Source organism: Aulostomus chinensis, chromosome 7 (genome assembly GCF_037954235.1).
Source record: "Aulostomus chinensis isolate RoL2024-O1b breed Wild chromosome 7, RoL_Achi_v1.0, whole genome shotgun sequence".
NCBI lineage: Eukaryota > Metazoa > Chordata > Actinopteri > Syngnathiformes > Aulostomidae > Aulostomus > Aulostomus chinensis.
This window is the reverse complement of record NC_141326.1, coordinates 11,463,609-11,487,930: the sequence shown is the minus strand read 5'-3', so window position 1 is coordinate 11,487,930 and position 24,322 is coordinate 11,463,609. Positions and strand designations below refer to the sequence as shown.

At 42.8% G+C, this 24,322-nt stretch overlaps 2 protein-coding genes across 7 annotated transcripts in view; both read right to left on the bottom strand.

Moving 5' to 3' along the window:
* Window positions 1–1,436, bottom strand: part of dusp8a (dual specificity phosphatase 8a) — a 44,166-nt gene extending 42,730 nt beyond the window's left edge. For 2 of the 3 annotated variants that reach the window (XM_086208398.1, XM_086208401.1), the window contains exon 1: window positions 1,082–1,436. The gene's annotated coding sequence lies outside the window, so the exon portion shown is untranslated. Of the gene's footprint in view, window positions 1–852; window positions 958–1,081 lie in introns of those variants that run through there. The other variant, XM_086208399.1, reaches the window with a different exon arrangement.
* A 1,328-nt stretch (window positions 1,437–2,764) lies between these two features.
* ptpn5 (protein tyrosine phosphatase non-receptor type 5) lies at window positions 2,765–18,605 on the bottom strand. 4 transcript variants are annotated; one of them, XM_086208396.1, is made up of 15 exons: window positions 18,299–18,605; window positions 14,104–14,277; window positions 13,892–13,998; window positions 12,576–12,822; window positions 11,901–12,023; window positions 11,704–11,799; window positions 10,699–10,955; window positions 9,659–9,851; window positions 9,153–9,237; window positions 8,888–8,967; window positions 8,595–8,732; window positions 8,351–8,461; window positions 6,613–6,773; window positions 6,327–6,440; window positions 2,765–5,061 (listed from the first exon to the last, which is right to left on the bottom strand). In XM_086208396.1, exons 4-15 carry the CDS (start codon window positions 12,816–12,818, stop codon window positions 4,968–4,970), a joined length of 1,695 nt encoding a protein of 564 aa, XP_086064522.1. In that variant the 5' UTR covers window positions 12,819–12,822; window positions 13,892–13,998; window positions 14,104–14,277; window positions 18,299–18,605; the 3' UTR covers window positions 2,765–4,967. The 4 variants fall into 4 exon arrangements, with proteins under 4 accessions (XP_086064522.1, XP_086064520.1, XP_086064523.1 ...); XM_086208394.1 differs by lacking the exon at window positions 14,104–14,277; XM_086208397.1 differs by lacking the exons at window positions 14,104–14,277; window positions 18,299–18,605 and adding an exon at window positions 18,076–18,272.
* Window positions 18,606–24,322: the final 5,717 nt, after the last annotated feature.

The following is a 24,322-nucleotide window of genomic DNA, read 5'->3' as shown; positions in this document are numbered from 1 at the left end:
TGTCGGGCTGAAAATAACATTGATTACAGTGGACTTGGTCAATAAAACTTTAGAAGTCATTGGAATCCCCCCTTTTCTTAATATAGCTTGAAGACACACATATCTGCACTAATGGGGGTGTGAGGCCGAATAAAACTAAATCACCATCGTGCTATTTACTACCACCATCCATGTCTTATGTTTGATGGTTTTAATGTTTTGTTAACTGCCTACCCATCTACAATAATCTGATAATAACAAATGATTTTTTTTTTGCATATATTCCAACATGCACAAAATGAATGGTTGGAAGTCATCTTTTCATACAGCTGCATGGATATAAATTGTCTTCGGCCTGAAGCCAGACACTGGATGTTTATACTCGTATATAAAATCAGTGCACTTATAACATGTATTCGTGCTGGCGGAGCCAAGGCGTCTTCATACTGTAAACATCAAAACCAGGTGACTGGGACTACCAGAACCAGGCATGGTGAACATAGCAATGAGGTTGTTGTCCTCTCTGAATATGAATTTAAAAAATAAATACACGAGGAAAATAACAATAAATGCATAATATAGATTGCGACTAATGCAGGGATGCAGCGCACAAAGAAATAAACGGGCCCGCTCGATAACGACAATAACAATAACGGAGGGTGCACTATATATATATAAAGCGACCTAGATTAGAAATGAACAGACTATTTATTTTAAAAATGCTGCATCCACGTCTAAAAACGACGCATGTAACAGCGCGGCGTTTGAGGGAAACCTGCCTGTGTTGTTATGACGTGTTTCTGTCCATTGACCGCGGAGGCTGCGGCGGGGCTGCAGCGCCACAATAACAAATAAGTAAAATGTTCTTCCTACCTTGGAATTGGATGACGTAAATAGCTCAGGTTCCTTTTAACATAAAAAGGTCGGTAACTTCAGCGGCTGTATTATTCCCACCATAAGACGGACGCGCACATGGGGGGGGGGGGGGGGTGCGCGCTAACGTCGGTGGAGGACGGGGGGGGGGGGCCACGGCAGCTAACTGGAGCTAGCTGCTCTGTAGCAACACACGTCTAAACACACGCACACACGCATGCACACTCACCTCGGTCTCCACTCAGCTCCCGTGTCCCGTGTAGTCAGTCAGCTGGCCTCCATTTGTGAGGGGAGAGCGGCGGGGTCTTCATGGGTCTGGCCGGTGGGGATGACTGTGTCGCGGGGCACAACACAGCTGACAGAGGGTGACAGCGCCAGGAACAAACGAGACATGAAAGCGCCACTGGAGGAGAAGATGGTTCCTTCAGACGCTTAACAGAGCGCTAACGTCGGCAAGAGAGATAGGTTAGCTTTGGTCGGCTAGGTGGCTAAGTATGTGTGTTGGGAAAGGGAGTGGGGGGGCTAGTTACAGAAGGTGCACTTTAGCACTTTCATGAACTAAAGCGATGAGGTCATGGTTTAGTAGGGAGAGGGGAAAAAATAGGAAAATATGAGGTTTACGTCACCTCCAGCCAATCAGCGCAGGCGGCTCAGGGGCTGAATGACGTCAGGGTCTGATACGGATTAAAGGGACAGTTCGAGTTTTTTAAAGGAGACGCACTGGTGAAGTGAGTAGTGGATGCAGGGATCAACACGAGATAAACCAAAATAAAATTAGATTACATTTATCCAACATCATTGTTACATCACATGTATATAAAATGAAAAATAAATACACCTTCATGATGATCAAAAATTGTTCTGAGAGGCCTCTGGTTAAAAATGTAACATTTTTCTTTTGTATTTTCTCTTTTAATCTCCAAATATTAAGGTTTTTGTTTTTTGTTTTTTTGTTTTATGTTATATGTTCTTCATCGATACACCTCAAGCACATATCCTCCCATAGCATGTTCCAGTTTCCAGCCTGGCTCAGCTCTGTCATTTATTCTACATCATAATAATCTGATGTTCTCCTAAAACCAGTCGAGAGGCAGAAGTCACACTTTTACCTTCCCTGAAAATGTTGGAAGGCAAATGTGAGGTTATCAGTCATCATATTTGACATCTATGGCATCTTTGTTTTGTTTTTTTGTTTTTTATTGATTGTCTCTGTTGCAACAAATTTCAAACCACAAGAAATGAACCACGACACGGTCAGCGTGCATTCATTCTTCAACTCTGTCGTATCTTCAGCTGAGCCGTCTTAGCGGCTTCTCAAAAGGACAAAACATAAAACTGAATGAAATGATCTTAATTAGGTACTTAAGTGCTTTTATTTGCCTTTCTATTTTGAGTTTTTAAATTTGCACCGACTGATAAATATTGTTTTATTTTACGATTACTTTACGTAATGGAAAATAAGGATGAGAAAATGAAAATGACTCTTTATTAAAGTATGTCTACTTTTCTTTACAAGACTGTTAATTCTCTAGTTTAGCTCAGCATGCTGACATGTACTTACATATGCAATATTTTCTAAATAAGTAAGAAAAAATCTGAAAAAATGTATTCTAATATGATCTATAGAAAAAAAGCACAAGCTGATGTTACAGTCAAATCCAGTTGTGATGGTTGAATTCAATGTGTTGAATTTTCTATTGTTTGAAATCCTTTGTTCTGTCACTGCCGTCTAACTGTGCCGGAGCTACCAGTCATTTCTGCATTTATATACTGACACCTTGTGGTACTCATGTTTACATGCAGACCGCTGCGAGACGTCACACTGGAGTGACTGTGCAGACGCCACATAAATTATGGTGATTTTGCGTGTATGTGTTTCAGTGTGAATGAGAAACCGCAACAGGGGTTCATGAAAATCTACCTTTATTTGAATGCAAAAAATTCACAACTTAAAGCGATGCTGTAGCGGAGGAGAGGAATACTGATTGCTGGTTGGTTGTTTGTCTATTTGACTGTTTCGTCATCATCCCCACGTTGATCGTCAGAGTGAGACCAGGTAAGCATTGAAAACAAGCAAAGTAAAAGCATCTCAGTCAAGATGGTGGGACATTATTTGAGGATTATACCTGTCAAGATTGTAGCTTTTCTTATCTATCCCGGTCTTATGTTCCTGTAAAATGTGATTTTGGCAGTTTGACTTGCTTGTTGACTTCATTCACAGTTAATTTAATCCTCTAATAATGTCCATGCCTGCTGGGCTGATTAATTAGTCGAGATAAAAGTTGTTACATAGAAAACAGTCTTGACTGTTTTAGCTGCCTTACATATAGCATTTAGTTTTTGTGTTGTCAACTGAGAGTGGCCTGGAGTCAGAGACAGAATACAGCGGGGACTGTGTACAAACTCAGTCTGAGGTAAAAATTCTCCAAGAAAAATGATAAAAACACACACAGAAAGCAAAGCATATTAAAGCAAAGCCTAAAGGCATAAAATAATATAATACTGAAGATAGAACATGGTTGTTTTTCTCCGGTAACTTAGGCAGGTGACACACTTTGTTCTGTCAATTCTTGCAATATAAACCGATGGTTTGATCCACAGTATGATGAGCTACATACATCATGGTGTAAACGCAAATGCACACAAGGCATCTACTCAAAAGGATTGTATCAAAATGTTCTAAAAATATCTCTGGTTGGTTTCACAAAAGCAAACTGTATCAAAAGCATTGGCCGAGAGCAAGCAATATAATAGGCTGAAACCCTTTTACATAACAGAAAGCAGGACAACCAATCACGTCGCTTTGATTGTGGACCTATGGAGTCCCATACAGCACATGCAATCCATTAAACTCAACACAATCAAAACACAATACAGGAAAAAAGAACTTTTACAGCTGAACATCAGAGGGACAACCTTAGTTGGTCTATTGTGCTTCATACAGATTAGGCTTGGCCTGTCTATACAACAATCATGGGCGTCTGACTTCACGGATGTGTTGAAGCTACTATTGAACGCAGAGGCGTCACAGAGCGAGTGACTCTGAGAGGATGTGATGGAGACATTTACAGGAAGGTGTCTTCGTTGATGCCTTTTCTCTCTGCGTTACACCTCTGCCAGCGTGTGTCATCTCAACACGCACATGTCAGATTCTCCAGAGCGCTTCATTGATTTTCCTGATTCTATTTCTGGCGGCGGCGCCCTCAGTCTCGCTGGCTCTGTGAAGCCTCTGAGAGTTGTGGCCTTGACGCAGGAGTTGTTTACTTTAAACACCATGGGCCATGAGAACTGCACAGGCAGCATGGTAAAACTGTAATACTGTCATTTGCACAGAAATCCTAATGAATTAATAACCTAATTGTTTTACATTCCTATGTTCCATAACATTGCACATGCCTTTAAGGAACACTTAGCACCATGCAACCTGAAAATGAGGTGGCTCCTGAATGCAGGTCTTCTCTAAAGATTTCTCTACATTAAAACTGAGAGTAGATGGGAAAATAAACAATAATTAACTTAATGCTTAACGTGAAATTTTATTGGTTGAAAATATCAGGCTGGCATTGGATCGTTTCAGCAGATTTTAGATATGCTGGCACATGTAATGTAAAGGGCCCCCGTCACTGACACTAATTCTGGGAGACTGAACTTCTCTAAACCTGACACCACCACTGATGACCTGATCACAACTCAGCCCCTGTCTAGCCTTTTAAATACTATACATACAGTCAGAGCGGGTGTACGATCGTGTGACTAAAAACCTCAGCAGTGCAAATGTAATGATGTCAGGAGTGCATGCTGGGATAATTCCAGGGGCGACTGGTGTGATTCTCCAGGACTGCGTGTATCATATATGATATAGATGATTTCTTTTTTTCTTTTTTTTTTGGAGGGAGGGGTTGACTTCAAAAGCCCACATCTCTGTTCTGCTCAAAGACAAAAGCACAGGTTTCATGTCGACCTGTCCGGGCAAGCCTGTGTTGGGTGCGACATGGATTGAACATGTTAAAGGGTGAGAGATTGAAATGATGCTAGGTACAGTGGTGAGTACCACCGGAGAGGCGGTACAGTGTACAGTGGTGTGTCTCGGTCTGCGTGTGGCGGAAGTGCTCGCTCTACTCCTCAGCAGTGTGAGACAGCTGCTTCTCATACAGGCTGAGGACATGATGCACAAACTGGTACTGCTCACACGTCTGGATCATCCCACCCCTGACACACACACACACACACACACACACACACACACACACACACACACACACAAGGAACAGTTAGGACTAGTCTCTCTCTTATTGATCTATTCAGTCTATTTCTACATTTCATCTTCACCGTTGTGATGTAATGAAAAGGTTGTGCTTAGAGCCTGACGGTGGCGCTACATGAAAAGTGGATAGCGGGTTTTTGCTCTATCAAATTGAACCATACTATATCTTTGTTTAAACTAGCACAGCAATAATAACAATAATAATAATTATTAATAATAATAATAATGATAATAATAACGATAATCATCATAGAGAACAAATTGATCAGAGAATACCGAACATCATGTTTGATAATTTGAGTTTTTTGTAACAGGAAGTGTAAATGTGGCTCCTGACTTGTGAAACACAGGTGTAATTAATAACTCTGATTAATGGCTGCCCTCCATGTCGGCTGATGAGGACGGACGACACGGAACCAAACCATAATTAATGTTATTAGTTACACAACTGCTTCTCCTGCTACAACAAGCTAAATGTCTCCTGGGGGTACACTTATGGCCCTATTAATATGAAAAAAGATGATGTTACAGTTACTGCTTCGATAAATTTAAATGTAATTTTTCTGACTATAACACGTAGCAAAAATAAAAGAAAGAGCATACGGTATTAATTACAGCAAGACATTAAATATCGACATTTGACTGATAGGAACACTGTTTTGTCACAGATTTAAAAGTACATGATTTCGAAACAGATCAAAATTTCCCTCAAAAATGTAAGATCAGTAAAGTTTGAATCTTATCCTGATGATGAGCAACCCAGCTGCTTCTGACAAGATGTTGAAAAATGTTTTTTTTGAAAGAATTCAGAAAAAGTTGTCCCACCACCCACTCATAAAACAAATAGATTTGGGTATAAATACACCAAATTTCAAATTTTCAGCTTGAGTTATTGAAATATTTGAATGTGTGTGTTGTAGCACCCCCCCATGGATGACATTTTATGTAAAAATCTACAAAGAATGTCCCATTGATGCTCTACTCACCTTGAAATCAAACCGAATGTTTTGACAAGTTTGAATAAAGTTTCTATGAGGAACAATGTTGGACTACATTGTTTTCTGTTTTTATATACATCGCATAAAATTAAAAAAAAAAAATTCAGTGTTCCTGCAGCTTCTCTACTTGGACCCTTTATTGTAACAAATGGGCTGTGATGCTAAGAGCCCATGACAGACATGAGCATGGATAGGGGCCAGGAATACTTCACCTATCCAGACGAAGCTGGGATGTAGTTCTCAGGATGTCAACCACGCCCTCGGTCCTGAGCTGCTTGCACAGGATGGAGGTGGCAATGAAGCAGCCAGTTCGACCAATTCCAGCACTGCAGATAAAGGATTGGAGGGTGAAGAAGGAGAAAGTTGATGGATGGGTGATTTGATTAGCAACGATCCCATTGATTTGATTAATTCCAAATCCTTGTCGGGATCAAGTGCCAAGTGGTTCTCTTGCTAAAAGAGGTTCTTTAATACGAAAACTCAATTTTCCTGATTTACCTGCAGTGTACAATTATTGGGCCACTAAAGGTCAGGGCTTCCTCTCTGGCTCTTTCAACTTCCTGTACCAGTTCCAGAAGAGGCGGAGCTTTGTCTGGAGTCTTCTGATCAGGCCAGGAGGTGTACCAATACTGCCGCAGACTTCGCTCCTCATCCCCGCACTGGTGCCAACAAATGACCGCAGAAGGATATTCAGGCATGAAATAAGCATGTGATCATATTCACATCTGCGCACACATCATCTAGGTACTGGGAAGGATTTTTCATGAGCCTGTTGCTCTTCATGCACATCCAAATTGTTACCTTGGTGTTAGTTGCCACGACAACAATGAGTGCAGCGCAAGACAGGAAAAAAAAAGTGAAGGAAGAGCTTACATAGTCTATTCCCCCTTTGCTGATACTGTAGCCTACATAATCGAATCCACCAGCTCAGTCTGTTCCCTGAGCTGCTCCTGTCAGCCTGACAGTAATAATCAGCTCGACAAACAGGCGACATAAACCTGAAGAGTTAATCATAAAACATGCTGCATGTACTTAATTAGCATGTTTAGCATGTTTCATGAATGCCAGATGAACAGGGAAACACGGCCCCTTCAGAACGTTGAATAAAACCCACATCTGTAACAACATTCTCGTGAACCAGTGATGAGAAAAGTCACCTAATCGCGAAGAACTCATGTAAGCAAAGTGTCTGCTCAGTTTGCTGTGTGATGGCACACCAGCCTACACTAAGCTTGATCTAATATTAATCTTGAGATCAGCAGTGTGGGCACAACGAATGATCAAAAACACACAAAAAGTCAGCCAGATGAATCCGAGGTCTGCTAAATATGTGGTTTTTATTCACCTCTGGTAGGTTCTGGCAGTGCAGAAAGTTTGTTTTTTGAGATAACGATCGCTCGCAGAGCTCTCTACTGCTGTTATAGTATGTAAACCTCGTCGCTTTGGTTGGATTTATATCTTCAGTGGAAAGAATTTCTGATGAAAACTGTTTTCATTGAGACACTGTGTGTCTGAGCAAATATAGTATCCTGTTTTTCCACTCAAAAAAAATGTTCATTACTGTTGCCATCACAAATTCAAAATGAAAGGAAAAGGCTGAAATCTAAACTGAGTGAGTTAAAAATAAAGAATAGTTAGAGATTTTTGGGAAACGCTCATCTATAAGGCCAGGGAAGAAGATCAACAATCATCTTTGCGTTAGGGAGCTGCGACCCGCAAGTACAGGCTGACTGCTACTTAGCACAACAAATGGTAGTGGGTGGGAAGTGTTAGCATACGGTTGCTATGAAACAAAATGGCGAAATATTGTAATTTTAAAATCAGATACACTGACAGAACTACTACTACTACTACTACTACTACGACTACTAACTCGGAGCAGTGATTTGATGCAGCGCCTCAAAAGCTTCTTTCTGATGAAAACACTCAATGATGACAAGAGGAGCAACCACGACAAGGATCAATAGAGTTCTATCTAATCGAATCGAATCAAATCTAATCTATCGTAGCTAAGAGGATGAGGGGGATTTTGTCTAGACAAACCAAGATCCTGAACCTGATCAATTTTATAACTTTTGATGAAGGTATCACATTTCCCACTCACTTCCATTCATTGTGCCAAGCTAACTGAGGTTGTCAGCTCCTGAAATCACACACAGAGGAGAAGGATCTTGTTTGGCTCTGAGGAGGACTGCAAATAATAATGTCATTTATTCACAACCTTTATGTGTTTTACCTTCAAGGTGAACACCCTCAGACTGTAGTCATCCTCCTGGGTTACTGTGACAACCGTGATCTCGATGCCTTCGTGGGTCACAGTGTCCTCAGGCCAGTACTCTGCACATTTCTGTAAGACACGATGGAACAAACACTCTCTCACAAACACACTCTCAAACCACATATCAGCTTCTCTGTCATTTTTTTTCCCATCATCCATCATCATCATTCATCATCATCTTGCTGCACGTCTCCTTGCTGACCTCATTCTTCTCCTCCAGGTTGGTAATCATTACTATAATTGGGCTTCTCTCCTGCCACACCATTCTCCAGAAATCCCCCACTGTGTTCACCGTGGGACCCTGAGTGGCAATGTAAGCTCGCTCCTCACCACCATACCCCTGTGCGCACAAACACACACACACACACACACACACACACACACACACACACACACACAAAGAATGGGTGGTGGGACCCATTAACCAGTCTATGATTCGAAACACCGACCATGAATCCAAGTCTAAATCCTCAAAAGCTCTATATTTGCACTTACTTTCAGGTAATTAGCATTGATGTAGGTAGTTAGGAAATCATCTTCATCCTGTGACTCCAGGATCACCCTGCTGTGTGTGTCTGGAGACGAACATGAGCGAAAGAGAGCTAGGAATGATGTAACTCTTAAGAGATATTTGATGCACATATACTATTCTGTTTTATCACAAGCTTGGTTCCCTCTACTGAGTATGAAATAATTAAAAAGTACCCACATGGCAAAAATCTATTACAAAATGTACAATAATCTCTCCAGAGTGACTCACTGGGTAAGATGGTTTTGTAGCGGTTCTTTCTCACCAGCCCTGGGTAGTTGTACTCCTTTGGGTCCACAAAGTTCATGGGAGTTTCCTGCCAAAGTAGACAGAACAATAGTTGATGTTGTTCAAGAGAAAGTCCTGTTAGTACCTTCAACAAGGCAACCAAACATCATATCTAAGACATTAAGTCAGCACTTAGCCTTCTGCTACATATTAATTGTATATGTTACTTGCAAATCCTTGTGCCTAGCAGACACTGGGATTCACTCTGGGATTCATATGCAAATATTCCAGCATCTATCCTTCCTTCGCCCACTAACAGTCAGTGGAAAAGCTTACGGGTGTGTGCTGAGCTCTACTGGGTGTTTGTGTGTGTGTGTGTGTGTGTGTGTGTGTGTGTGTTGGGGGGGTTTGTGTGTGTGTGAGTGTTTTCCTGTGAGTCTCTGATCATCTCTGTGTGTATCTGTTCAACTAAAGTGTGTAGGTGGGTGAGCTGCTGTTGCTGCACTCACATAAAATTCAGCCTGCAGGCTCTGGTCATCCATGGCCCGAGTGTGCAGCATGAGGGGGGTAAGGGTGTGTGTTGCCTGTCGAAGGTACTCCTGGGCCGACTGGTCCCTGGGTGACAGCTGAGCTCCGTAGCCATAGGGCTCGGTGCAGCCAGGTGTACACATATCCAAGGTCAGGGAGACATTGGAGCCCCTCCTGTGTGATTCACAGGTAATCAGACAAACGCCTTCATGTCCTGTGTGTTTACATCCTTATTTTTGAGTGTAAGATGTATATTTAAGGGAATGTGCCAACTTTTTTGGAAATACACATATTGTTCATCATTTTCATAACCACACTAACAGTGGAGCAAACTATCTCAAATGTTATCATATGCACTTGAATCCAAAATGGTCTTTGCCTGCATGAATATATCTAGAGCCATGTTTAACATTTGGTGTGAAAAAAACTTGAAAATGACGAGATGTTATTCTTTGTAAGTCGAACACTTACCTGGAACTACTATCCTGATGAGGCACAATAATGTGATGCAGCGCCTTCAAAGCCCTTCGCACCTTTCAGTTAATTTTTGCTGATGACTAGAAGAGCGACCGCTGCTGCTAATCAAGGCCAACTTTGAGAGAGAGGATGAGGAGGATTACTGCTAGAAAAACCAAGATCCTCATCCTGATCTATTTGAACCAGACATTTACAGAGGAGGCTGAGGCAGTTGAAGTAGTTTCAGGTATGTATCTGATAAAACAACTAGATTTTTTTGTCAAATTTTTTCCACACAGAATGTCAAGTACAACCCTAATTATATTAATATTGGCAAAAACTGTTTTGGAGAAAAAAAGCCCACATTTTTTAAGATGATACCCCACTGTAAGTGCTTCTTCACGCTACACTAACTATCAATCAGCTATCCGGCCTTGAGTTCTATAATACACAGCATGCTTCTTTTAAATTGCATGGATCCATACATGCAGATCCAGGTTAAAATACCAGCCAGCAAACACAGTCACATTCTAGTTTTCCTCCTGTGTCTGCTTCTCTCGCTAACCTCTCCTGAAGCCCCACTGGAGTGACAGTGAGGGTGGCGGCGTCTCCCTCTGGCTTGTTCTCAGTGCCTATGTCAAAGACTGGAGTCTGAGGCACAGGGTCCAGGTCCAGGAGATCCTCCTGGGCGTCTGTCCACTCTGACAGGGTGAAGGAAGGCTGGCGGCTTACAGACTGACGCCGATCTCCAACATCCCTGGATGCAGTTCCTGATGATGATAAGTCGGTGCCCTGACGCCACTTAAACACCATGTGGACAACCTGAGGAGGGAGGAATGGAACAGTGAACTGCAGTCGGTTCTCTTCAATCAGGTTTCCAATTACCTGTCAATAAATCAACCAATAAACCATTCAATGTGCAAATTAATAATTCATCAATGTAGCATCTACAGATGCACTAATACAGTAAACAGTTGGTTTACCTCTGAAATGGTTTGGCCTACTGACGGCTCACACAGCTCCAGTAGGGTCAGGTGGTTTTCACCCTACATCTTTACGGCTTCACGGGTTGTTAAACTTCCTCACAATCCACTAGATGTGGTTTCCTTTTTTCTTTAGATGTAGTTTGTTGGTCTCTTTTAGTCGATTTATTGGGATCTCAAGCTCTGTTCACATGAGTGGTTGTACTCTTCAGAATTTTAAGGTCAGGACTTTGCGCCCCTCTATGGAGGGCTTGAAAGGACGGATATTAACACTTGCCTTCTCTTTCTTAGTGGTGATATAAGAAAGATGCCTGGTGATGTGGTGTGTTGCCTTGTCCAACTGCCCATCTGTTGGATGAGGATGCCAGCATAAGGTACCAACTTCAGCAGAGGCACTGAAATTACTATATCTAGACCAACTGAGTATAAGTGGGCCGCGTAGCCTGTCACTGGGCCAGACCATTGTTGCTATGTGGGCAGATATCCACCATAATCACACATTCTGGCTGCATTGACAGAACTTTTGAAATATTGTCTCAAAATATATTTTGATGGGGATTTAAAGGTTTTTTTTTCCAATATTTTACCATGATAATACAGATGGCCACACCGATGCCTGCAGTGCCGTGGACAATCCAGTTGTGCTGTTTGGTGTTTAGCACCTCCCTCATCAGCACCATGGACTGGTCGGTACAGAGACAGAGACAGAGACAGAGAGGGGAGGGACACTTTGTCACCGGATACGTTGCGTCTGAAGTTCTTTAGATCCAAGACTGACACTTACATCCATTCCAAATATTGGGTGGCAAGGTAACACAAAACCGAGATAGAAGTCGATGGCCTGGAGGGCTTTATAGATGGAAGAGAGAGGCCCATTTCCTTCCACCACAAAAAACACCCAGTACCCCTGGGAGGAGAGAGGGAGGGAGGGAGGGCAGATAGTCACTGCGCTGCCCTCCAGTCATTCAGGCAGCGCTGTGGCTGCTCTCAGGTGCAAAGAAGAAAAGAAGATGGCTGATTACACAGGCTTAAAAAAAATATGCAAATTGACAACATGCAGTCTAGTGTCACAATCATGACCACATTAACAAGGCTTTTTTTTCTCTTTTGTTTTTTTTACATATGGTAATGTTGCACCTGACATTTTTTCCTAAATGAATCAAACATGAAGTCAACAAAGAGAGTGATGGGAAAAGAGGATGAATACTAAAATGTACAATTTTAGCTAAAGAACACTGTGGGCTAAAGAGGTGTTTAGAGAACATGACAGCATAATGACGTACATAAAAACGAAAATCTACTTCCAAACTTGAAAGAATACTCTTTGCTCTTGTGTTATTGTCATTTGCATCGCTAATGTAGTAAATACACAACTGGATTCTTCATGGTTTACGTGCTGAGGTGTGTGTCGTGCAAGATGTGTCCATTTTTTATGTCCACTTTTGTTCTATTCACGTACTGTGACTTGGGAGATGACAAAGAGGGCAGCCCAGCAGTGGAACTCAATCACCAGTGCGTACACCTTGTGCATAAACGCTTCAGCCCCTTGTGACCTTTGGCCCCCTGCGTGGCCGTGTTTAGCGACTCCATCAATTTTTTCAATCTTTGCGGGCTCATCCAGCCAAACGGGGTCCTCATCAGGCCGGAGGAAGATGGAGTCCTCGGTGTGAGAACGGGTGGAGCTGCTCAGCCGGCGGGTCATGATCCTGCGTGTTACAAGTAGTGAACATCTTAATTCCCTGTGATCACAGTTGGATTGTCATCTAAATGCAGCCCAGAGTGCAGTGTGTGTGTGTGTGTGTGTGTGTGTGTGTGTGTGTGTGTGTGTGTGTGTGTGTGTTCTCAGGACTGTTCACAAATCTTGGTATGTATGAATCAACTACAGTTTGTTTGCCCTGGGGATATCATCAACCCACTAACCACACAAGAGAAGACAATGATTGCTCCTCACCTAATATGGACATTACTGTGATTTTATCTTCTGTTTTCAGAGCCATTAAAATGTTTGACAGTCACACTTTCATGTTTTTTTTAGAACAACATTTTTTTTAATCTATTCTTCATTTGTTTGTTTCTTTTTTTTGTCCGTCATTATAATTTGTGTCAAAGAATTTGTGTGCGATTAAGTTCCTGGTCATAATTTGGCACATAAACCTCCAGAATATGAATGTAAATCAATGTCATTTCCTCTGAATTGATGGTAACACATCTGTGAATGTGTATTTGTGTGTGTGTGTGTGTGTGTGTGTGCGTGTGTGTGTGTGTGTTAGGAAGAGAGAGAGAGGCTCTATTGTGGTGAGATGAGTCAGGGGTAACGTGTTTACAGCTCTGTCCGTTGCCTTGGCAACAGAGTGGCTCTCATCCCTCTCATCCGTCCTGAGCATTATCATCTACTGGCAACACACACACACACACACACACACACACACACACACACACACACACACACACACACACACACACACACACACAGCCTCTCTGTATCAGTCACCAGTGTATTCAAAGCCCTTTTCCGCCCCGCTCTTTTGTCCTTCAACCATTAATAAAGGTGTTTTGTGCATTTGGCTGATTACCGCCACATGCCTCGTGTGGATGAGGAGAGAATGCGGGGGCCTGTGAAAGCGGCGGTTTACTGTTTGATCACTTTTGTCTGAATGTGATGTCTAAATTAGAGTTGGGAGCAATTTATTGACTACAAAGCAATAATGTTTATGAAAATGATATTTCCAGTTGGCTCCCTGAAAAAAAAAAGGAAAACGCAGTCACATGACTCACCTATGAGAAAGTGAGGGAACTGTTTGGAAGTCAGATCACATGATCAAGATAAATCCTGTATCTTGTGGCAACCAATCACCGTCAGCCATTGTGTAGCAGAGTCAAATCTGAAGGACAGAAGACAACAGGCGAACATTTCCTTTCATATCATCAAAATTCAAATGAATGGAGTATCTAAAGGTGATTTAACCCAAAATATATGGTAAAGACACCTTCTGATTCCACTACAACGTTGAGACTGGGTTAGTAATCCACCGTCCTGGTCTAAAGATGGATCAGAGTAGCACCCTTGTCTGCTCCCAGCTGTGCATTCATGATAGTGATGTAAGGTGACACAGTAAGCTGTCAATATTTGCTCCTTCCTTCCTTTTCCTCCGTCTCCCTCCCTGAGAGGTGGGAAGATTTTAGCCAGACACCCTCAGAAAAACATTCACATTGCTCCAGTTGAATCAGTATGCATGAAGTCAAGCCCTCCCTGCTCTCCTCTCGTCTCTCATCTCCCCTCCTTCTGTGCCACTGGACCCTGTTGAACGAACAGAGTGAGCTCAGCGGAATATGAGACCACACCAGCGGCAAGTGTGTGTGTGTGTGTGTGTGTGTGTGAGACATAGAGAGAGAGAGACATAGAGAGAGAAAGAGAGTGCAGGTGTTGAACAGAGGGGAGCTGCTTTTCAGTCCTTTTCTATCTCTGCTTGCTGCGAAGGAGGTTTTGAAGTGATGACGCAAGTTAGCCCAGCCCGTAGCCATGGCAACATGCATACATACAATGTACACACATATATATGCAGCAGCACAAACGCAAACGTTTATTGTATTGTGTAAGAGAAAGTTCCCTCTGATGTGAAGCAACAGATGGACAGGTGAGAGGATGGACGGATGAATGGGAGGTAAAACAGCTCTTTTTTTGTCTGAAGGCTGTCTGAGGTGATGACGCACTGAGGTTGGCGTTTTGGTAACTGTGGTAACCAACATACTGTAGTGTGCACGCACACTTTCACATACACACGCTCACACTGGCAGGCACAGAGAAAACGAGACATACAATCAAACCGGGAAGAGAAGTGAAAACATTCAAGTTTGTTTAACAATTGTTCCTCTCTTTGCTTTTATTCCGCGAGGTAAATAACTTCTTCGGCTTGGTGAATAGTTTGGTCACCAGCAAGAACATTCCAACCTGCCTCTGATAACGGTGACTAGATAGTAAATAAAACCCACATCTTTTAAAGTAATTTCATCGGCTGTCCTTTTTGCTGTGGCGATGGAGGTATTGGCAGAGACACCACAAATGAAGAGCACTCACTTGGGGATTATAAGCAACCTGAACTATCACACTTGACCATCAAAGAGGTGCATTTCCTGTCATTAAGCACAAGAGGATGACAATCGGGGACAAGCTGAGTGTGTGTGTGTGTGTGTGTGTGTGTGTGTGTGTGTGTGTGTGTGTGTGTGTGTGTGTGGCCATCCATACAGTAGCTGATGTTGAGAATTTAAAATGTCAAATACAGCCAAAGTGAATATCATGTTTTAGCACTGAAACAGCAGCTGATTTGGCAGTAAATTTCAGGATAATTTGCAGACATGGGGATGGGACATGTTTGGTGGCTTTTTCTTGATAACTCACCATGCTAACAGGGAACCTTGCCAGTTGCCCGGCCGTCTGAGAACAGAGGTCTAGTCCCAGCTGCTGACAGCCTTCCATCAGCAAATCATGTTGAATTTGCTGATTTTGAGAGGGTCTCAGTAGTGCAGGGGTGTCAAACTGGTCCAGTAAAGGGCCGTGTGGCTGCAGGTTTTCATTTCAACCCAGCAAAAGCAACACGCAATCCAACCAATGAGCTGTGTGGACACAGGTTGATTGATTTAAGTAGATTCAGGTGTTGCTTTTCCTCCGTTGGAATGAAAACCTGCAGCCACACGGCCCTTTACTGGATCAGTTTGACACCTGTGCAGTAGTGGTTCATGTGGGACATGTGAGCTCCTGCTAGCAGTGACAGCTAGCATGCATACACAGTGGATATTCAACCTGTACAGGGACCTGAGCTGGTGCCTCGGGGCCCTGAATTGACCGTCCACTCACAGACAACAAAGGCACTGCCTGCCTGAAATCCTTTGGCTTTTAATGTATGCCAGAGAACCCAAAGAATTCTAGAAAATGCAAAAAATAATTTTCTGTGTATGTGCCTGTGTATGTACTTAAAAAAAACCCCATAGAAATCAGAATAGATTATTCAGGGTCCTGAAACCATCAAGTTGTCAGAAAAAACAAAGAGGACATGACCTCAGTCTCCTTGTGTCTACAATGGCCACTTTCTCTCTTCCAGGATGATGAAGTCAACACTTTGTAATATTCAGTATGTTTTCATGTGGCTTGACCATTCTCTGAAATAAACTACGAATCTAGACCCCTATTTCTCAAAAATCCTTCCCTATTAAGACACATCGGTAGGAGTCTTTCAAAACCACCCCTAGCATGTTTATGCAAATTGAAGAGTTTACATGACAAATATTGGAAAGTGACACATCCTAAGAGTCTTCAGTAACCAGTGGAGGATCTGGAGCTGGGCAGATTTATAGGGAAGTCAAACCTGTCAGCTGATTCAGCCTCATTCCTCACTGAAGGTCTACGCTCTTTGGGTCCGTACAAAAACACCATCCCCTCAATCTTCTAATAGATTATGTGTTTCCATGATCTGCATCCATCCACCAGTCCAGCTGAGTCTAAACAGACCCGCACAATAATCCAGCATTGTCCATCCAAGGAGAAACACAGTGCCAGCGACAACTGTTGGTTAAGGCTCTTTCCTACAATCAACAACAGGGGGAATTGTTTTGTTTTTTTCTCTTCATTTTTGCAGTGACTGTTGGCCCATGTTTTAATGGATACTCCTGATGATCCAAGCTTCTCCGCCAGGAAAATAATGGAGGCGTGACAGCATGTTGACAAATCTACTTTTCTAATTTATTTTCAAAAAAACTGCTTAAAGGGATAGTTCACCCAAAAATGAAAACTCAGTCAGTATTTACTCACCTTCATACCAATGGAAGGTCAGGCAAAGTATTTTGGTCCATAAGTCACGGATGGAGTTTGACAAGGAAGGTGTTGCAGTAATCCTCTAATCAATAGATGGTGAGCAATTTTCAAACATTAACAAAAAAAACCATGTTAAAACCATAAAAAATGCCTCCATATTGCTCATCTCACATAATCCATGTGTTCTGAAGCCTGGACATGTTTGTCAGGATGTTTTTCACCTCTCTATAGCCTCTAGCTTCAAGCCATGATAGCGTCATTAATAACATGGTGTCAGTGACGTTTGTTAAAACAAACTGGCGTGTGGAGGCGTCAGGATTATGTCTTACAAGCAGTATTGCGGGATTGTATGGTTTTAGGTAGTTTTTCTTTCAAATGGTCACCATTCACTCCAATTGTTCAGGATATCAAAAACCTGCACCAGACCCGAGGGTGAGTAGATAATGATTAAATGTTAATCTTTGGGTCAACTAGCCCTTTAAGCTTTGTCTTTCTATCTTTAAAAACAAACAAAAATCACAGGTACAGCAGCATTTTCTGTTTCCAGCTGCATCTGAGTCAAGAGTGAAGTGTCGAGCATGTTGGTGAAGTGCTTACGGTGGCAGGGAGATGAGGTAAGTGGAAGCACTCACTGAAAGTGATGATGGGATGGTAACATGAGATGAAGTCACGAGGGCTGAGACCTGCCTCGTCAACCTTGCTCTCTCGCACACTGAATCTTGACATTATATAAATAGTTTGCATTGAAAGCTGCCGTACATCACGAATAACCATCAGAAATCTCATTAACACACATCTAAACTTGTCACTCCATGAACCGGTACTGCACAGCCACTTGATTTACAGGCTGCTGGATTCCCAGTGGCACTAGATTGTGATTGCACTGCATCGCCACACCAGTGCAGGAATGGCAGTCTCTGGCAGTCATTCATACAAAGACAAAAGACCATTCATATCACGTACATGGCTACGGTGAGCTAGAGCGACCACACAGTGCCGAGCTGGATGGATTAGTAATGAATCACCCAGGGAGGTGGGCTGTTGCATCTCTCTCCGGTGACTCCCACATTGTCACATAGATATGATACAACAAAGAGGAAATCGGGCTATGAATGATAAAAGATGAATGAGATAAGAGCGTCGAAGCACCAACCTGTTGTCGGCTTTGAAGAATCCTCTGAGAAGGATCCCTACCTTTTTTACAGCCAGGAGAGCAAAGCAGCCGTAGGAACTGTGGGGGTTTTGCTGTGGAATTGGTATTCACCTCATGTTGCACAACCACAGAGGGGGAGAGAGGGAGAGACAGAGGGAGGAGAGGAGGGCTGGAGCAGTCACTCATCCAGAGCTTTAAGTCTGGTTAGGATAAGTCGTCTTACCTGACTGAGCCCGTTCTCACATCGCCATCTGCTGCTCGGCTCCCTCTGAGCCAAAGACCAGGAGCCAAGCGCCGAGAACCACGCCAATCCCTTTACTGTTCCTCTGTCTTATGAATGTTTACATGTAAGGAGGAGACAGTGAGAGACTCCACAATCCACGAATGTGGGTGTTTGCGTCTGCAGGAGGATAGAGGTATAAAAGTCTGTTGGGTTTTCTATTGTTTGTATCCTGGAGGAGAGAGCGAGATCCACAGGCGGCAGCTTCGTCTAGGTATATGCAGCAAGAGGCTGTGCGGTAGCCTTGGCAACAGAGCCAGAATGAGGGAGAGCGGGTGAGGGAGCTGGAGAGCAGCAGAAAAAGAGAGAGAGAGAGAGAGAGAGAGAGTGTGTGCGTGTGTGTGTGTATTAATCACATTGTGAGGACATAAATCTTTCACCTCTAAAAGCTGGTTCCGGTGATGTAATCCAGCTCATTTTCTGGGTTATAATATCATGTTTATCTATTCTTTTTTAAAAAATTTGTCCAAATCAAAATAGCAATGATATTTGTGACATTTCGTTTTGCTATCAATACACCACAACATTCTCTCACGAAAATGATTTACATGCTCGGTGTAGTGAAGACCCACATTGATTTTTAGCCTTTCGTCTGATTTGTTGGAAATAATAGAACCATCATAAGATAATGATAATAATTAATCATTATGATTGTGTTTGTGTGCGTGTGTGTGTGTGTGGGGGGGGGGGGGGATCCGGTCATAACACATCACTGAGCAGTGAACACACCCCCCCACTGTCACCTCCTCTGCTTCCAAACTGTAGGCTTTGCCACCCACTTCATTCACCCTCTTCCTCGCTACTCTGTCTGTACTCTTGTTCCACTCATCATTTTTGTCACCCCCCCACTCTCTCTCATATCTCACCTCTCACTCTCTCCCCCCGCACCCCCTCCTCCATCTCTCTCTGTCTCTCTCTCTCTCTCTCCTTCCTTCCTGTCCTGCCATATGGTAGCTCTCTGACGTGACCTGCAGAAAATGGACACTGACTCATCAGCGCAAACACTGGGCAACACAAGCGCTGTCGCTTTGATTTCAATTAAATGTCATTTAATTTATCAGCTGGGATTCTAAATAGAAGGACAAAACAAGCTTCATAGGTGCTGATGGTTGTAATTACCTCCACTAATGTGATCACAGGCCTGTTTGGTTTGTTGGCAGGAGACTTGGAAAATCATGGTGGAACATGTACCAATCTTTTGGAGGTGATCTGGATCACACTGTTGATCCAGGAACTTGAAAACTTTACCAGGTCATTGGCAGGATGTAGATGTTAGCTGTAATTTTCTCTGCTTCTCAGACAACTTCTTATTCTCATGTGATATATCTAACACCTCCACATGCTTTGTCAACAGATTTTGATGATATTCTGTATCCAGAATTCTGTATCCTGGAAGCAGCAAAACAAAGATGTGAATAAAAGACATTCACTCCTTCTTTGTCTCTCTCCTCTTTCATCACTATTTATGACCCACTTCAGAGTTCTCTCCTCTCTGTCCATACATCTCTCACCACACGTCCCCCGCTCCAATCAGCTAAATGAACTCCTCTGTGCTTTCTTATCTTCACATCCTCATCGTTTTTACAATGACCTCACCTCTCCTCGTGCGCACGCATACACACACCTTTTATTCCCCTTCAGCTACAAGGTTGCCCAGTGTACACAAAGTGTGAAAGCATCGTCTAACCTAATTAATGATCCAGGGAAAGAGGATGACATCCAGTGGCCTTCAGCTGTCTGGTTCGCTAACAGCTTCACTGAAACGTTCAGATGTTACATCGCTTCCTCTTTTTCTCTCGCTCTGAGCCCCATTTATTGACACAATTTAGGGCGGGCCAATGGCAGTAAGATACTTCCTGGAAAATGAGAATAATGAAGCATAATGTATATAGAGTGTATATAATAGAAATACGTTAATATTCATGTTTATGGGCCAGTGGAGGAGCAGCCTTCTTCTCCTGCTCCTGTGGCTCAGTACTGCTGGGGGTGTATCGCGTGTGCTGAATCAGACTTTCTTGTACGCTCCCGAACTGATGCCTGTCTCAGATTTGACTGTGAGTCATCAAGTCACATCTAGATGAAGACTTCCAGCCTCACTATTTGGAGTCATTAAACAGAGTCTATCACATCCAGGCAGACTAATCGCACTGTGCATTTGCATTGGTGGGATCAGAGAGCCATCATGCTTTTTTCCTGTTGACGCCCACTCTCACTTCAGAGAGTTCTTCTCTGACCACATTTGACAGTGTGTGATCACTGACACGCTAAGGTGTGTGTGAGATGCACCGAGCCTTTGGACCAGCTCTATTGCCGTCTGTGTTTGCTGTTAGTAGTCAGTGGGGGTGTGGTGGACGGCTTTTGCTACAATACTACTCAGAATTTCTGTTTTTAGACCCTAACCTTAACCATAACATAACCTACAACAACAACAAACAACAGTTTCTGCCTGGATAGTGTAGAGGTGAAGGCCCTAGGGATCATACATGCAAATTGCAATTGCTTTGCAAATGAGAAAAGGGCATTTGTTTATCGCCCTCTGCTGGCATCCTCATGTACTTTCACAATCTAGTGCAGGAGTTCCTAAAGTGGAGCTTGCAAGAGAACTTTCCCAAATTCAGACTGATATTTTGAATGCGTTACAGGTCTACAGTATTTGACCGGCAGCTTCACCGGGTATGCCGTATTCTTCAACCACCTTTGAGGACTGCAGCGGAGGCAGCTGGGAGACCCCAGCTGGGATGGACTGGTGGGTCTACTAGCTTTGGCTATACAGAGTGATGTGGTGCACAAACTGTATGAACTGGGTAGCCAAATTAATTACCTGTACTATTATCACTGATGAATGGTAAAGTTACTTCCTGCATATGAATAGACTGTCACTGGATTTCTGGGGCTGATACTGGTTATACTGGTGAATACGACAGTGAATACAGTATATAGTTATTAGCTGTGACAGAAAAAAGAGGAGGGAGAGTCTATCTGAGTCTAATCTGAGAAAGAGGATATACAGAGCCGTTGCATGTCTTTAATCACGTATTTAACTGAGTGTGCAAAGTTTATGTCCCCGCAGAGTGTCTCCGCCCTCACTGCAGGGCTCAGGCACAGAAAAGCCTCCAGGAACATATATGATCCCACGAGGGACAAGACTTCAGACGGGACCATCCCAAACTTTAGATTAGGGCTCCCTGTTTACACTGATGTTGAAATCTGAACAACAAGCTCTGACAGCAGAGACGTAAACACGCATGTTCATGGGCCGTGGCAGCAATTATGACCATTTGCTAAACATAAACAAGCAAGGGAAACAGAGAGTTATGCAGATGGAAAATGCAAGCGCTCTAGTAGCTGATGCGACAGTTTTTGCTGGAAACATAATTATAAACTGTGTTTTCGCTTAATGTAAACACAAGTTTAAAGGGAAGCATCTGCGGAACATCGTTCACTGTACACTTGCGCTCTTTCAGTTGATAGTCCTGTGAAGTCAAGCATTAGAGGAAGTTTGAGTTGACTGAAAATGTGAGGAAGAGACAGAAAGCCGGTACCAAGAGGAAGTACCCTTGTATCGGGTCACTCTCAGGACACGGATAGATAATGTGATTAACTGTGCATGTCCTATACTAAATCTCATTTTTACATTTTTGATGAGGCTGCACCTTATACATTCCAACTGTTCATTGTCATTACACACCATCTGTGTGATGCCCTGTGTGACCTAAAACATGTTCTTTTTTTTTTTTTATGCAAACTACCTCACGACTACGGACATAATTAAGCAACTCTATGAATTCCAGTGTATTTCCATTGATGCTTCTGCTAATATGTTGGTAAATGTGCACTGGCCTAGTTTAATGAAATCACGTGCAGCTGCCTTCTACAACACTGACCAGAAAATTTCTCTGGCTTTTATTAAACACGAGGAGAAAGCTTTGTAAATTAAGTTCCGGGTCGCTTTTTCTATCTTTCTATCTATCTTACTTGTGCCATGATCACCAAAAACTTAAAGTAGAAAAAAAAGTTAAGCCCCCCCCCCCACCACCAAAACTAATTGAATACATATTTCAAATACTATATTGCATGCCGAAGACTGTGTAAGAATCGTTCATCACCCCGAAGAAGAGAAAAACCACAGGGAAGCAAGGAGAGTTGATACAGAGGATGTGCAAGCGCTGCTTCTGCTCTCTTGTGTGTTCACTTGCATAGAAAATAGGACGAGTTCTCAAAGAAGAACAGACAGGCCACAGGTGTGACGGACAGACAGATACAACACGTAGTCAACAGTGTGATGATTTTGTATTTTGTTTTTTTGGATTTCTTTTTGCGTTTACTAGCAATATGTTTTGCATTTTCAAGACTCGACTATGTCATTTCATCCTGGGTACAGACAGTGACTGGATAGAAGTAGGATATATCCACCTGTACCTGTGCAGTTGTCAAGAGAGCAGCCCAATGTACTGCTTTCCTCTGAGGAAGCCTCTTGAGCTAAGAATCCATCCATCCATCCGTCCATCCATCCATCCATCCGTCCATCCATCCATTGTCTTCCGCTTATTCCTGTTAAGGGTCACAGTAGGGGGGGGGGGGGGGGGCGCTGGAGCCTATCCCAGCGGCTATGGGTGAGAGGCGTGGTTCACCCTGGACAGGTCACCAGTCCATCACAGGGCCAACACATAGAGACAGACAACCATTCACACTCACAGTCACACCTACAGTCAATTTAGAGTATCAATCAGCCTCGTCCCCTCTTGATGTCTTTGGACGGTGGGAGGAAGCTGGAGTACCAGAGAGAACCCACACAGGAACAGGGAGAACATGCAGACTCCGAGCTAAGAATTTCCTTAAATTTATACATACATATATATACAGGTATATATATCAATTTGTAGAGAATTTTACAAACATTTTTTAGTCATTTCCTTAAAAAGAAAGTAGTGATCATTCACATCAGAGGCGTCTTTTCCCCTACAGAGAACATTTAGAGAACGATGTCCTTCCTCCATCTTGAATCACCCTGATCTGTGGTTTCTACACACCATCTTCATGTGGAACACTTCTTTATTTTGATTAAACACCCAGTATGAGATGAGGGCAGACAGCCAGTACATATAGTCATTTTGGCCAAATTAGGACATTCCACCATTGTCTTCTTTATTTGATTTGGAACTTGCAATGCTTTGGTGTATTTCCTGCTTATAACGTCTTTGAAGAAGGGAAAACATTCAGAAGGTCACCTTTTCAGACTGATGTTTGAACTTCAACTGGGTCATTGTATGTTTCTTTGTGCTCTTGTTTGAAGCTTTTCCAGATGCTCTGATATGTGACTAAAACACCCGCTAATCATTTAGACACACTCTCAAATCTAATCTGACCCATTTTCTTTCCAAATATGCTCCTCAATTTTCTACAGTAATACAGAATCAAAGCCAGATAACTCTTCCTGGGTTAATTTTCAAGTATCAAGCCCAAAAGTAAACAGGCAGTAGATTATTGGTTAAAATCCAATACTTTGCCTTAAAATATTTATAATTCATTTTGCCTCTTAAGTCAAACAGGTTTTGAACTCACCCCTGACTCTTCATGGCTGAATTATTTCTTCACAACTCTAGAATGCAGACAGAGCCCGTCCAATTAGGGGTTCAGTATCTTGCTCAAGGATACTTCGACATTGTCACCGGGGGAAGTGAGGATTGAACCAGCATCCCTTCTGCCAAGCCACGCCGCCCCTCGCCAGCTACAAACGATAGAAAAACCTGTTCGCAAATATTTGTGAGAGTGAGATGGTTCAACTAAAAGAGCTAAACTGGTTGAGCTTGATGCTACGTGAATGAGAGCCATATAGAAAGGTCAAGGTTAGTTTGTTTTAAGCTTAAATCAAAGCGTTTGTGGATTAATGAGCAGATACGGCTGGACAAAGAAGATTTTCTGGGATGATGTGTCTAAGAGATGCAAAAGTTTTGCTGGGTTTATTCT